This window comes from Rutidosis leptorrhynchoides, chromosome 2 (genome assembly GCF_046630445.1).
Source record: "Rutidosis leptorrhynchoides isolate AG116_Rl617_1_P2 chromosome 2, CSIRO_AGI_Rlap_v1, whole genome shotgun sequence".
Taxonomy (NCBI): domain Eukaryota; kingdom Viridiplantae; phylum Streptophyta; class Magnoliopsida; order Asterales; family Asteraceae; genus Rutidosis; species Rutidosis leptorrhynchoides.
In genome coordinates this window covers 616,178,645-616,194,685 of record NC_092334.1, presented here as the reverse complement: position 1 = coordinate 616,194,685, position 16,041 = coordinate 616,178,645, and the positions used below count along the sequence as shown (strand labels likewise).

The 16,041-nt window shown below is 34.8% G+C and overlaps 2 protein-coding genes across 2 annotated transcripts; both read right to left on the bottom strand.

Moving 5' to 3' along the window:
- Positions 1–852: 852 nt before the first annotated feature.
- Positions 853–2,065, bottom strand: LOC139893522 (ras-related protein Rab2BV-like). The gene is made up of 2 exons (XM_071876686.1): positions 1,901–2,065; positions 853–1,341 (listed from the first exon to the last, which is right to left on the bottom strand). The coding sequence occupies exons 1-2, from the start codon at positions 2,063–2,065 to the stop codon at positions 853–855; spliced, it is 654 nt and encodes a 217-aa protein (XP_071732787.1).
- Positions 2,066–4,608: 2,543 nt separating this feature from the next.
- LOC139890029 (ras-related protein Rab2BV-like) lies at positions 4,609–13,180 on the bottom strand. Its single transcript, XM_071872935.1, has 3 exons — positions 13,157–13,180; positions 5,576–5,749; positions 4,609–5,007 (listed from the first exon to the last, which is right to left on the bottom strand). The coding sequence occupies exons 2-3, from the start codon at positions 5,738–5,740 to the stop codon at positions 4,609–4,611; spliced, it is 564 nt and encodes a 187-aa protein (XP_071729036.1). The 5' UTR covers positions 5,741–5,749; positions 13,157–13,180.
- Between the last annotated feature and the right edge of the window lie 2,861 nt (positions 13,181–16,041).

The window sequence follows — 16,041 nt, the reverse complement described above, 5'->3', positions numbered from 1 at the left end:
TATAGATTTCACCTTGTAGAAATATTGTGAAATCGACATGTCCCTTTGTGCCACAGATAATAATTCACTCTCCAAAAGTTGGAGCCTTGTGTTGTTTTTCTTGGAAAATAGCTTGGTGAACGTATCCCATGCTTCCTTTGGTGTTGCTGCTTCCCGAATGTGCTCTAGCACATCTTCGTCGACCGTTGTTTTTAACACAAACATGGCCTTTCCAGCTTTTACTTTCCATTTTCTTAAAACTTCATTGTTGTCTTCTGTTGCCGGTTGTTGAATGTCATTACCATTCACAGCCTCCCACAAATCTTGTCCTTGCATGTAAGACATTATACATGTGGACCAAGAATTGTAGTTCTGATTGTTTAGCTTCTTAATTCCTCCAACAACTTGTAGATCGCCCATTATAGAAATGGCCAACTCTTGATACCAGATGTAGAATTAGGACTAAACACAAACAGATACAAATGAAGTTAGATGCTTAAAGTAAATGAAAGTAACACAAGCATATGCACTCAAACAATGTGCTTTTCTGGGATATATTAACATGCTGGAAAATGACTCTATAAATAGAGTTACATGGAAAATAAAATAACATAAAGCACACTTACAATAAAGCCACAATATGCTCCACTACTACTGTGACAGAAATAAAGCCACAATATGAGAAATAAATAAACAATCACCAACCCACTTATTCATTTAAGGAAATATAAAAGATAAAGATGGTGATCATGGGTTGGTCTACTGACTTTGTCATGATGATGTTGCCAATTTTAACATCAATTTGGTTCCGTCTTCTAGCACATCTTGAACAACCATATACAGAACAGGTGAATTTTGATATTTTTTTATTACCTAGTTAGAACAACATCTCCTTGAAGACTTATTATCATAATCACTAACTTTTATAGTAGTAGTATGACTAGGAATAGAAGTAGAAGATGATGTTGCTTCTTGAGCAGCCAATGCTTTCTTGCTTACAATCTTATAAATATCCACCAAAATCATCTGAAAAGCTTTTTCAACGTTGAATGCTTCGAGTGCAGAAGTTTCTAGAAACACGAGTCCTTCTTGTTCAGCTAACCTTTGTCCATCACTTTCTTTAACAGCTCGATTATGGCTCAAATCAGCCTTGTTTCCAGCCAACATGATGACAATGTTGGAGTCTGCATGGTCCCTGAGTTCCCTTAGCCACCTTTGCACATTTTCAAATGATTGGGCCTTTGTTATGTCATAAATCAAGAGGGCGCCAACAGCTCCTCTGTAATAAGCACTTGTGATGGCTCGGTACCTTTCTTGACCAGCTGTGTCCCATATTTGTGCTTTTATGGTTTTACCTTCAACCTGCATTTATCGCGCTTAAACATAATTGCTTTTACCTATAATATTTTTTAAATGGGTACATTGTTTAAGGTTTACTCTATTTAGGCTATCTGGTGAACCGGCTTATCCCGAGATTATTTCCCACCCTTTTTTCGGGCTGCCCAAAGATATGCTGCTAGTGAGTTTTGAACTCGTGACATCTTAATTATGAGAAAATTAGAGCCCTAACTACTAGACTATCTTGAAATTTTTTTAAAAAGGCAATTTGTTTGTATGGATCCATACATGTATAGATGATACACGAGTCAAATTACATACAAATTACATTAATTAAAAGTTGAATTACATATAGAGGTTTTGAAATTTCATATACGCGAGACCTATTCTATTAGAAATCCTTAATTTCAAAGAAAGATTCAAATCCAAATAAATCTTCTATAGTTTGTGTGGCAATGGATTCATATACAATTTTTACATATTGAAATTAAGATTGTAAGGAACAAAATGTTTAACATGTTTATAATCCACATGGAAACCAATATCTATATATATTAGAAATAAAAGATTTCAGCCAACCAACCTGAAGAGTTCTTGTAGCGAATTCGACACCAATAGTGGATTTAGACTCCAAACAGAATTCATTACGCGTAAACCTCGAAAGAATGTTAGATTTTCCAACACCAGAATCACCAATTAAAACTATCTTAAATAAATAATCATACCCATGGTCAACCCTATATGCCATCTATTCTTTCTATGTATACTAATTTCCACAAACCTATAAACAAATGTAGAACACTAAATGAGTTCAAATAAAAAAAAATGTATTATAGATGAAGAAACTAGCCATGGAGAAATGGTTGATGAAAAAGTTGAGAGATTAGAAGGTAAGGGTTGCGGAGAAACAGAAATACCGAACAAATGGGATATTTAACGGGTAGTAATTCACAAAGAAACAATCAGAAAAACAGGGAATTGTTTCAAGTTAATTAATTGTAAGTTTTACTACCACCTCTTATGTATTAATTATGCAAATAGTCCTCGCACTTTGGCTTATTTGGATTAATTATAAAAAGATCGATGAAAATTGTATAAATAATTGATAATAACATACTCCGTAAACCATAAAGATTGTGAATTTTTTTTAGCTTATATTGGTTTGGTTTTCGGTTTTGATAATTTTAAATTCGGTTAACCGATAACCGAATTCAAATTAATAAATATTAAAATATATTTATAATTATAATATTATAATATTTATATTATATTTGATGTATGATTACATTTTTATTAAACAATAAACATGTTATATACCCTGTATACTTAAATTTATTCCACAACTGTTATTCCTAATTTATATGTAACTTTATGCTGGTTAGGATTTTTATTTTTAGTGATTTTCGTTTTTAACCGAAACCAAACCGAAATCAAATTCGATTCGATTCGGTTTTGGTTATGGTTTTGATATTTAAATTTGGTTATGGCTTGATTTTCGGTTTTGATTTTATAAGTTTCAAAACCGAAAAAACCGAACCGAAAAACCAAAAACCGAACTGATGAACACCCCTACCATCGAACGCGAGACCTGGTACCGGGTGAATTGCGTATTATGCGCACCCTCTAGTCACACTTCATTTTTGAATAATTTGGCATAGCCAAGAATTGAACCCGATAATGTCCATCAATACTTTTGTCAAGTATAATTTTTAGTCACGGAGTACTAAATTCTTTTTATTATAATTATAAAATTATAAAATATTAAAACAGTATTAAAATTTATCCCGCAACAACGCGCGACTTCAATACTCTCGTTAGTGCATGTTTCCATTCTATTATAATTATAATTATAATTATAATTATTCTATTAATATTAATCTCTAACCCACAATTTTAAGTAAAGTACACAAATTTCTTGTTTTTTATATCAAATGTCACTTTTACCATTTATATTAAAAATTTTTGAGAATGATCCGTGTAGTTTGTACGTTCATCAACTTTTTTTTACGAAAATGGTCTATGATTTTCACTTGTAACGCTGGATCCTTATATAGTTGTTAAAAATATTTCGTTGACTTTTGACATGTAACATTCACAGACATTTTACCCTCCATACTATTCCATCAATTTGATTTTTTTGCTGCAAACTTCTTTTTCTTCGACTAAACCTTACAATTAAGCGTCTGAAAATATCAAGAATGCAACAAGCACACACATAATAAACACACCAGAAGCATATAAATCTTGACTAGTCAACAAAGCTAAATCCACACCTGAATGTTACCGCATTACCAAAATATAGACATGTTTTGATCATGACATATAGGAAAATGCAAATGCTAAGAGTACATGGAGTGATGATTCATTCGGTCAATAAGTCTCAACTAATTGATTTCAGTTGGAAAAAATTGGAAGTGATGACTTAGTAAATCAGTTACTCTCAAATTTTTTTTTTTTATCTTTTTTTTTTCAAAATAAAAATGAAAAAACTAAAAAAAAAATTAACAATTATAAATAAAAATACTTCATTGATTATAATAAAAACATTACTATTTCTAAAAATAAAAATTACAATTTCATTAAATACTTTAAATACTATTTAACAAATCACGATTATTACAAAGATGATTAATGAGGTCATGTCTTTTAATGTGTTTCTCTATCATGTAAATCCATCGCCTTTCTTATATGGTGTCACATCTCTCGTGGCAAGCATTACCCTTGTAGGTTGGTCACTAACACATTATACTCTTCATTTTAAGTGATATGATAATTGTTAGTAATCATAATACTCCAAGATGCAAGCATACATGATTCTTTTTTAAGCGTTTATGCTATAAGCTTTTGTCGGTTGTTATAGCCTTTGGGTTTGATACTATTTACTTTTTCTAAATTAATATAAACGTTTGATTAAAATATAAATATATAAAAAGCGGATTTACTCGTTGAATGAACGATGAATACTCGAGGCGTGAAGTGTGACGGAAGGCGCTACTCATGCCAAGGAATGAGCTATTGAATCGTCGGTCAATTTTTTCGACGACCGGCTGATCCACTCCACAAGCTCTTATGTAGTAATCCATGTGAATTTTTATTTATTTTAGAATAGACATTTGTGAAAAGATAATATAGATAATAAAAGTAAAAAATTAGAGTTGATAATTTAATTTTAGAAGTAAACGTTTTAAGATCAACTAAAATGAAAGTATAGACATGTAATTTGAGACGTATGAAGTGTTATCTATCACATGATATTCTTAGAGCACAATGTGTGAGCCGTCTACATTAGAGCTACCAATGCTTTCGTTTTTTTGCTTTCTTGCTTACAATCTTATAAATATTCACTAAAATCATCTGAAACGCCTTTTCAACATTGAATGCTTCGAGTGCAGAAGTTTCTAGAAACACGAGTCCTTCTTGTTCAGCTAACCTTTGTCCATCACTTTCTTTAACAGCTCTGTTATGGCTCAAATCAGCCTTGTTTCCGGCCAACATGATGACAATGTTGGAGTCTGCATGGTCCATGAGCTCCCTTAGCCACCGGTGCACATTTTCAAATGATTGAGCCTTTGTTATGTCATAAATCAAGAGGACGCCTATGGCTCCTCTGTAATAAGCACTTGTGATGGCTCGGTGCCGCTCTATACCCGCTGTGTCCCATATATGTGCTTTTATTCTTTTACCTTCAACCTGCATTTATTGTTTTAAAACTTAATTGCTTTCATCTACAATAGTTTTTAAAATGAAATAAGGTTAATTTACTCTGCTCAAGCTATTTCCGGTAAATTGGGGTATCTCGGGACTATTTTTGACCCTTTTACCTGGTCACCTCAAGATATGCTGCTAATGAGTTTTGAACATGTGACTTCTTATAAGAAAATCAGAGCCCCAACAATTAGACTATCTTGAAATGGATTAAAAGGACAATTTGTTTGTATGGATGACATGTGTAGATGACAAACGAGTCAAATTACATACAAATGACAATAATCAAAAAGTTGCACACACATATAAAGGTTTTGAAATTTCATATACCCGATATATTTTCGATTCACGACAACTATATTCTGTTAAAAATTCTTGATTTCAAAGAAAAATTGAAATTCCATATAAATCTTCTACAATTTGTATGACAATGGATTCAGATACAATTTTCACACATTGAAATTAAGATTTTAAGGAACAAAATGTTTAACATGTTTATAACCCACACGAGAACCAATATTTATTAGAAATAAAAGATTTAAGCCAGCCAAACCTGAAGAGTCCTTGTAGCCAATTCGACACCAATAGTAGATTTAAAATCCAAACAGAATTCATTACGCGTAAACCTCGAAAGAATGTTAGATTTTCCAACACCAGAATCACCAATTAAGACTATCTTAAATAAATAATCATAGTCACTGTCAACCTTATATGCCATTTATTCTCTCTATATACTAATTATTCCCACAAACCTATAAACAAATGTAGAACACTAGATGAGTTCAAATTCAAAATCATATAGAATATATAATATTAATTAATTAATATATTATTATATAAATTAAAATGTATTATAGATGAAGAAATAACTAACCATGGAGAAATGACCGATGAAATAGTTGAGAGATTGGAGGGTAAAGGGTTGCAGAGAAACAGAAAAACCGAATAAATGGGATATTTAACGGGCAGTAATTCACTAATTCACAAAGAAACAATCAAAATTAAAAACATGGAATTGTTTCAAGTTAATTTGTAAGTTCTACTACCACCCCTTACATTATGTTTTAATCACACGAACAGGTGCTCGCACTTTGGCTTATTATGAACATGCCTAATTTGTTCATTTAATATAGTCAACTCACTTCCTACAAATAACTTCTTTTTCTCTACACCCACTTTCCCTTCCCTTAAAATGATTCCTTCAACAAATAAACCCACCCATCAGATAGTCGTGATGTTTGTTTTTGGCGTCGTTGTGTTAGTGTGGTCCCGTTATCTCGAGTCTCTAGTTTGTTCGCGAGTATAATTGTGCGGCTGCGTATGCTCTTGTGTGTTTTCTAGCATCTTGCTAGTTTTGTTTCGCGTTCTTCTTTTAATTATAAAATTTTCTTGCCTTTCAAAAAAAAAAACATCTCTCTATAAAACTAACCCTCCCCAATTTGTTGACAATGGTGGCGGAAGTTCTGAAACCTTTTCAGTTCCAACAAATCAACCCTTGTTCTCAGAGCTTCTTCGTTCTGTAGAAGATGCTAACAGTTCTCGCTCTCGTCCGACGACTAGTTCTGCTCCGGCGGAGCTCCGGCTGTCGGAAAACCCGTTTCCTTCCGGCCAGAACAGTGAGGGTGATACCATTTTTATCGGACGCTTAGAGAGGACAGTTACAAGACATATGATTGAATCGAAGTGTGGTAAGTTTGGATCGGTCTCTGAAATCAAATTTTGGTCTGCTAGAAGATATTGTTTCGTGACGTTCTCTAGTCCTTTGTGTGCTTCCGCTGCTGTGTGCTCGATGAATGGTTCTAAATTGTTTGGACGCCCTTTATATGTTGGTTGGCCAATTCGTAGGGGAAATAGGTCGTTCACAGGTAACAATCGCAATCCTACAACATCTAGATTACGCTGTAAGTTGCCTTCAAATGAGGCTGTTTTAAGTGCTTTGGATCTTAGTGTTTTGGTTGTTGATGTGGTTCCTTTCTCTGATTAGAAATTCCAAGCTTTTTTGGTCAAACACAAAATTGTTGCCAATCGGGTCATTAGGATGGGTAGATTCGGGTGCATTTTGGTATGTGCAGATCGAATAGGATTTGATTCAGCTGTAAGTGTGGATGTAATGACTTCATTTTGATCTCGCCCTTCAAAGATCTTGCCTGCAAATTTTTTAGGTTTATTTGGATTGAAATTGTTGGCATTCCGGTTACACATGTTTCCGATTGTAATATTTCTAAGGTTGCCTCTCTTTTTGGTGACGTTGTGTCATTGGCAAAATCTACGTCGGGACTTGGTAGTGTTGGAACTTCGTTTACTTTTATTAATACAGGTTGTGCTAAGCATGTACACGACTCCGTTGAAGTCGATCTTGAAGATGAGCATTTTTCGAACATTAATTTGTGGGCAAACGAGGTGAACCCATCACTTGTGGATGTCAATTGGTTTAATGATGTTTTTCCCGAAGATCTCCTTGCCATTTCGAACCGAATTGTTATGACGGAACATCCTTTTTATGGTAAACAAGTCGACAACGTGCAAGATGCTCTAGTGATTGAGAAGGCAGCTTTGGTTTATGAAGATGCTCAAGATATTGGTGTTCAAAGTGAGGTGAATTATGTTGTGGGTGAACAACAGGTTCAAGATTATGATGGCTCGGGCTTAAAATTTGGCAGTTTTGACGTTAATGTGTCTACTAACTCGTCGATTCGAGTTCAAGATGATCAAGATGTATTTAACAATTGCGTGGAGGTTCCTGTTGGCGTTGATATAGATTCTAGCTTGCAACATTCTGTTGCTTCTTCCTCGGTTACTACAGGTCCAGTTAAGTCCTCTTTTCAAGAGCAAAGCGTTAATGACCGTCCTTTGGGTCCCCGTTCAAAGAATGGTAAGAACAAGGCGATCAAGACAAAGAAGGATAAGGGTCCGTACGTGCTTAGGGATGAAGATGAAGCGGGCAAATCGATTGATAATGTAAACGGTGTCTTTCAAGGATTGGCGGATTGTGATCCGAGTACAATGAGTTTAGAAGTGAGCGATGAAGATTTGGTTGACCCCAGATGACGTATGTGGTGTGGAAGTGGATCAGAACGTTGGTTTCTTTGAGGGTCTTCAGATGGAAGGACTGCTCCCTTCTCCGGTGCCGAGTATTAGGATTGGTAGTTCTTCGACTAAGGTTTCATCTTATGAGATTGAAAATCGTTCGGGCAAGTTATTTAATCGATTGAATGTGAACGGTGTGGTTATTAAGCCGATCCTAAAAACTTGAAAAGGTAAAAAGGTTGTCGGTTAGTTTGTGTTCGACTTGATGCTTTTATGTTGTCTGGCATTTTTAGTTAGATTTGGTTTATTGTTTTTGTTCTTGTTTTAGATTGTGATTCGGGATTGGTTTAGAGTTTCGGTTGCTCAAGGCTCGGGCTTAGTTAACTTTGCTCTTTGGTTAGTGTTAATGTTAGGGTTCATTTGCTGCCTCCGAGCCTTGTGGCGCTTTTGTTTAGTTTGTATCCTTGTTCGTCTTTTTCATCTATTGATGAAAAAGCTATGTTTTTAATGTTATCGTTATTTTGCCAAAAAAATAAAAAATAAAAGAAACTTCTTTTTCTCTCTCTTGAAAAACGTGCAACCATTCCCAAATTTCCCATCTTTTATCTTTTCCGATCTAAATTTCTTTCCGATCTGTAACGTTCTCATCTTCTTCCTTTTGCACTACAAAATTAATTATATCACTGATCAAGTTCTTTACTAATTAGCTTGCTACATTTCTCTCTTTCTCTAAAAGTTCCTTTTCTCTCCCCACTCTATACAACCCCAGCTTTCATTTCTCTGCTTCGCCGTTAATGGCCTCCGGCCGGAGGTCAGGCTTTAGTTTCGGTCATTTACGTGCTTTTCTCTTCTCCTCTCTACAGATCTACGTTTTTTATCCTCCTCCCGGCGGTGGGTGTTTCTCCGGTGTGTCCTCCGTTCTTCTCGGGCAGCAGGCGACGAATGCCGTGAGTTCTTCACGGGATTCTGCTCGCCGGTGATGTAAGGCGGTTCATGGCGGGTTTCCACTGTTGGCTCTTGGTTTTTGTCCGCACTTTATCGCCGACATTGTCTCCTCCGTTTCGTATTCTTCTCCTTCACAGGCGGTGACCTCTTTTTGAGGTCTGTGGTTGTTGAGGTATGCTTTTCAGTTTGGTAGTATTTTCTTTCGATTTATGTGCTTGGCCGTCGTAGATTAGTTCCGGCGTTTGTGACCTGCGTTTTTGTCGGAAACATCGCCAGATCTACTGTTTCTTTTTTGTTTCTTTATTTTTTTTACATAAAGGCTGCTTTGCTTCACCCTCATATTTCCTAATGGGGACTGCTCGGTGGATGATCTAGCCGAATTCCGGCTGTCTGACCGGAAGTTTTGTCCGTAGACTGGTGGGCCTCTTTTTGGGCCGGGTTGGTTTTTGGTCTTGGGTTCGATATTGGTTGGCCAGGCCTGGTTGGTTTGGGCCTAGGGCTGACTTGGGCTAGTTTTCGGTCAGTTTGTTGGGCTTCGTGTTGGTTTGTTGGTTTTGTCCCTTGGTGGTTTTGTTGGATCTGATCCCGCTCGTTCCATTTTCATTGTCGTTGGGTTCAGTTCGGAACTGTCCGGCGTTGTTTCCGCCTTAGTGATCTTAGGGTTATTAAGCGCCAAAAGATTGGTCTCCTGAAGCTGTATTCTCGGTTGGTGCCCGATCATCCGTATGGTGGGGTTTCGACAGGTTAGGTTTCCTGAGCAGATTGTTTGGGTTTACTGGCCATCAGGGCTATAGTTTGGGTTACTGGTTGATGCGGTCTCAAGGTGAGTGTTTTCGGGTTGTCCGACGAGTGATTTGGATTTAGTGATATTCGTTTGGGGTTGATGCGATTTGGACAGTGGGCTCGTGGATTGTTGTTAGCTGTTGCCGATGTCGGTTCAGGTGAGGATTTTTTTTCAAGATTCGGTGGTCTAGGTGGCGGTTACTTCACGGAAATTTCAGTACTGGTTATTGTTATTGGTTGTATCGTTGTATTAACGTTATTGTAATAGGGCAATGTCAAACAGATTCGTATCAGTCAATGTAACAATTCATGTAACGCTCAAGATCATCGGATCTATTTTTATTTATTTATAATAATTCGTTCTTAGCCACACACAAAAAAAACCTTCCCACAACTATCATATTGTACCACATGTTATGCATACTTTTAATTCTTAATAACAGTCCTTAGAGCACTGCGAGTCGTTCAAATTTTTTATCGTTTCGACAATTTAATGCCGGGGACGGTGGACATCCCTGTAGTGACCCGAACTTTTCCATGTTTATATATATATTAAATGAAATTGTTATTTACATGATTAAGTGTTTCCAACATATTAAGCAATCAAACTTGTTAAGACTTGATTAATTGAAATAGGTTTCATATAGACAATTGACCACCCAAGTTGACCGGTGATTCACGAATGTTAAAACTTGTAAAAACTATATGATGACATATATATGGTTATATATATAGTTAACATGATATTATGATAAGTAAGCATATCATTAAGTATATTAATAATGAACTACATATGTAAAAACAAGACTACTAACTTAATGATTTTGAAACGAGACATATATGTAACGATTATCGTTGTAACGACATTTAATGTATATATATCATATTAAGAGATATTCGTACATCATAATATCATGATAATATAATAATTTAAAATCTCATTTGATATTATAAACATTGGGTTAACAACATTTAACAAGATCGTTAACCTAAAGGTTTCAAAACAACACTTACATGTAACGACTAACGATGACTTAACGACTCAGTTAAAATGTATATACATGTAGTGTTTTAATATGTATACATACACTTTTGAAATACTTCAAGACACTTATCAAAATACTTCTACTTAACAAAAATTCTTACAATTACATCCTCGTTCAGTTTCATCAACAATTCTACTCGTATGCACCCGTATTTGTACTCGTACAATACACAGCTTTTAGATGTATGTACTATTGGTATATACACTCCAATGATCAGCTCTTAGCAGCCCATGTGAGTCACCTAACACATGTGGGAACCATCATTTGGCAACTAGCATGAAATATCTCATAAAATTACAAAAATATGAGTAATCATTCATGACTTATTTACATGAAAACAAAATTACATATCCTTTATATCTAATCCATACTCCAACGACCAAAAACACCTACAAACACTTTCATTCTTCAATTTTCTTCATCTAATTGATCTCTCTCAAGTTCTATCTTCAAGTTCTAAGTGTTCTTCATAAATTCTACAAGTTCTAGTTTCATAAAATCAAGAATACTTCCAAGTTTGCTAGCTTACTTCCAATCTTGTAGAGTGATCATCCAACCTCAAGAAATCTTTCTTATTTACAGTAAGATATATTTCTAATACAAGGTAATACTCATATTCAAACTTTGATTCAATTTCTATAACTATAACAATCTTATTTCGAGTAAAAATCTTACTTGAACTGTTTTCGTGTCATGATTCTGCTTCAAGAACTTTCAAGCCATCCAAGGATCCTTTGAAGCTAGATCCATTTTTTTCATTTCCAATAGCTTTATCCAGAAAACTTGAGGTAGTAATGATGTTCATAACATCATTCGATTCATACATATAAAGCTATCTTATTCGAAGGTTTAAACTTGTAATCACTAGAACATAGTTTAGTTAATTCTAAACTTGTTCGCAAACAAAAGTTAATCCTTCTAACTTGACTTTTAAAATCAACTAAACACATGTTCTATATCTATATGATATGCTAACTTAATGATTTAAAACCTGGAAACACGAAAAATACCGTAAAACCGGATTTACGCCGTCGTAGTAACACAACGGGCTGTTTTGGATTAGTTAATTAAAAACTATGATAAACTTTGATTTAAAAGTTGTTCTTCTGGGAAAATGATTTTTATTATGAACATGAAACTATATCCAAAAATTATGGTTAAACTCAAAGTGGAAGTATGTTTTCTAAAATGGTCATCTAGACGTCGTTCTTTCGACTGAAATGACTACCTTTACAAAAACGACTTGTAACTTATATTTCCGACAATAAACCTATACTTTTTCTGTTTAGATTCATAAAATAGAATTTAATATGAAACCATAGCAATTTGATTCACTCAAAACGGATTTAAAAATGAAGAAGTTATGGGTAAAACAAGATTGGATAATTTTTCTTGTTGTAGCAACGTGAAAATTGGTAACAAATGTATATTAATCATATCCTAGCTAACTTATATTGTATTATACATGTATTCTAATATATTATGTAATCTTGGGATACCATAGACACGTATGCAAATGTTTTGACATATCATATCGACCCATGTGTATATATTATTTAGAACAACCATAGACACTCTATATGCAGTAATGTGGGTGTTAGCTATACAGGGTTGAGGTTGATTCCAAAAATATATATACTTTGAGTTGTGATCTAGCCTGAGACGTGTATACACTGGGTCGTGGATTGATTCAAGATAATATATATCAATTTTTTTCTGTACATCTAACGTTGGACAACTAGTTGTAGGTTACTAACGAGGACAGCTGACTTAATAAACTTAAAACAACAAAATGTATTAAAAGTGTTGTAAATATATTTTGAAGATACTTTGATATATATGTACATATTTGTTATAGGTTCGTGAATCGACCAGTGGCCAAGTCTTACTTTCCGACGAAGTAAAAATCTGTGAAAGTGAGTTATAGTCCCACTTTTAAAATCTAATATTTTTGGGATGAGAATACATGCAGGTTTTATAAATGATTTACAAAATAAACACAAGTACGTGAAACTACATTCTATGGTTGAATTATCGATATCGAATATGCCCCTTTTTATTAAGTCTAGTAATCTAAGAATTAGGGAACAGACACCCTAATTGACGCGAATCCTAAAGATAGATCTATTGGGCCTAACAAACCCCATCCAAAGTACCGGATGCTTTAGTACTTCAAAATTTATATCATATCCGAAGGGTGTCCCGGAATGATGGGGATATTCTTATATATGCATCTTGTTAATGTCGGTTACCAGGTGTTCACCATATGAATGATTTTTATCTCTATGTATGGGATGTATATTGAAATATCAAATCTTGTGGTCTATTGTTACGATTTGATATATATAGGTTAAACCTATAACTCACCAAAATTTTTGTTGACGTTTAAAGCATGTTTATTCTCAGGTGAATATTAAGAGCTTCCGCTGTTGCATACTAAAATAAGGACAAGATTTGGAGTCCATGTTTGTAAGATATTATGTAAAAACTGCATTCAAGAAACATATGTCGATGTAATATATTTCTATTGTGAACCATTATGTAATGGTCGTGTGTAAACAGTATATTTTAGATTATCATTATTTGATAATCTACGTAATGCTTTTGAAACCTTTATTGATAAAATAAAGGTTATGGTTGTTTTAAAAATGAATGCAGTCTTTGAAAAATGTCTCATATAGAGGTCAAAACCTCGCAACGAAATCAATTAATATGGAACGTTTATAATCAATATCAACGGGACATTTCAGTTGGTATCCGAGCGTTGGTCTTAGAGAACCAGAATTTTGCATTAGTGTGTCTTATCGAGTTTGTTAGGATGCATTAGTGAGTCTGGACTTCGACCGTGTTTACTTGAAAAATGATTGCTTAACAAATTTTGTTGGAAACTATATATTTTTAACATGTGAATATTATGTGATATATTAATCTCTTAACGCGTTTGATATTATGTGATAGATGTCTACCTCAAGAACAAGTCCCATTGACTCACCTAATAATAATGAAGAGTCAAATGTAAATTGGAATGATTCGTGGACTGATTCACAAGTTCCCGAAGAGGAACCGGAAGAAGAGTCGGAACCGGAAGAAGAATCAGAACCGGAAGAAGAAATAGAACCAGTGGGGGAAATAATAAAACGGTTAAGTAGAAGAAAATCCTCAACCAACCGACCAAAGTTAATTATGATCAATGGTGTTTCCGCCAAGGAAGCAAAGTATTGGGAGGATTACCAATTCTCCGATGAATCGGATCCCGACAAGGATTCCGATGATGTTATAGAAATTACCCCAACACAATTTAATAAGGCAAAAGAGAACAATAAGGGAAGAGGCATAAAAATAGAGAAATTTGATTCTAAACCCGATGAACTTTATATGTATCGTCAACACCCATATTTCTTAAGTTGTGACAATAACCCGAGAACCTCTAAACCACCAGGTTTTTCTAAACCAATGTGGAAAACGACAGCTCGTATTAGGGGAACATCATATATCCCTAGAAACTTGGCAAAATGAACCAAAACCGAAGAAGAAGAAACGAGCTAGTCGGAATAAGATAGTTGTATTCGTGTAGTGTAATATATGTAATATAGTGTGCTTATGCTTTATGATATATGTAAAAATTGCTTGTATTAATAAGTATTTTTTTAATGAATCTAACTCTTGTCTATTTTACAGTATAAAAACACAAAATGGATAGACAACCCAATATTTTAAGAGACCTACCCGGAGACATGATTGATGAAATCTTGTCTAGAGTCGGTCAGAATTCCTCGGCACAACTATTTAAGGCGAGATCAGTTTGTAAGACATTCGAAGAACGTTCCAAGAATGCCTTGATTTATAAAAGGCTTTCGTTCGAAAGATGGGGGATATCACATTAGGAAATCCATAAGTTACGATGTGTTTACTTTGACGCATATATTGCGGGGAACCCAAATGCTATTTTACGCAATGGGTTAAGAAATTATTTTGACTCAATATATCCGAATATAGGACTTCGTGATTTAGAAAAAGCGGCTAACATGCAACATAAAGAAGCATGTTATGCTTACGGGTTAGTAATGTTCGCTTCTCACCAAAGTGAGAACAAGAACATCGGGCTACAACTATTAAACAAAACGTTCCCACAAGTGACGGAGTCGGTAATTGGGGTAAGAAATGAGGTTTTTAGGTTATTACGAGACTGTTGGTCATTACGTAACCTTCATCCTTTTGACGACGTTACAACACATTGTCTTACTATCGGTCACAACGGTTATGTTCCACAAAACCAAGGATGAGAAGTGGTATTAGTAAAACCAGAATGCATGAGTTGTTTCTGGACGTATGAATTACGTGTCTTTATTGCCTTTGCTGAACGCCTTATTTATTAACTAGAATTATCTTCGCAACTACTTTGTATCAAAGTTTTATGTGCTATATTTCATGCTATATGTAAAAAAAAGCGGTATTGTAAGTTTGCAAGTTATTGTATAAAGGTTTGAATATGATTTTTTATTTTTTTGTGATTAGTTTTTCATATAGAATTGTAGTAGTTGAAATGGTATGTTAGCTACTAAGTATGAACTTAACGGGTAGTTACTACCCGAATTAAAGAGTATAAAATGCTAATATGAAGAAAGAGCTTTTATAAATAAGTTCATATTACTCTACGAAATAGTATTGACTACTCTTGATATTCTATATGATTAACTCGTTTCATTTGACTATTTTAAAGGAAATGACACCGACTACTCGACACACCTTGAATATGAGCGAAGAGGAATTTCGTGCCTTTCTTGCTTCAAACATAGCCGCAGTACAGGCTGCCCTACATACCAACAATAACCTTGGATCTAGCAGTACAGGAAATCGTGTAGGATGCACCTACAAAGAATTCACTGCCTGCAAACCTTTGGAATTTGATGGAACCGAAGGACCGATCGGATTGAAACGGTTGACCGAGAAAGTCGAATCGGTGTTTGCCATAAGTAAGTGTACTGAAGAGGACAAAGTGAAGTACGCTACGCATACCTTCATAGGTTCTGCGTTAACATGGTGGAATACCTATCTAGAGCAAGTGGGACAAGATGATGCTTACGCACTACCGTGGTCAGCATTCAAGCACTTGATGAACGAGAAGTACCGTCCCAGAACCGAGGTCAATAAGCTCAAGACAGAACTTAGAGGGTTACGAACCCAAGGATTTGATATTACCACGTACGAAAGACGATTC

Excerpts from the sequence above, each read along its gene's own strand:
- LOC139893522 (XM_071876686.1), bottom strand. The coding sequence starts at position 2,065 with ATGGCATATAGGGTTGACCATGGGTATGATTATTTATTTAAGATAGTT. Across the intron at positions 1,342-1,900 it reads TCGCTACAAGAACTCTTCAG|GTTGAAGGTAAAACCATAAA; the intron begins GTTGGTTGGCTG and ends CGATAAATGCAG.
- LOC139890029 (XM_071872935.1), bottom strand. The coding sequence starts at position 5,740 with ATGGCATATAAGGTTGACAGTGACTATGATTATTTATTTAAGATAGTC. Across the intron at positions 5,008-5,575 it reads TGGCTACAAGGACTCTTCAG|GTTGAAGGTAAAAGAATAAA; the intron begins GTTTGGCTGGCT and ends CAATAAATGCAG.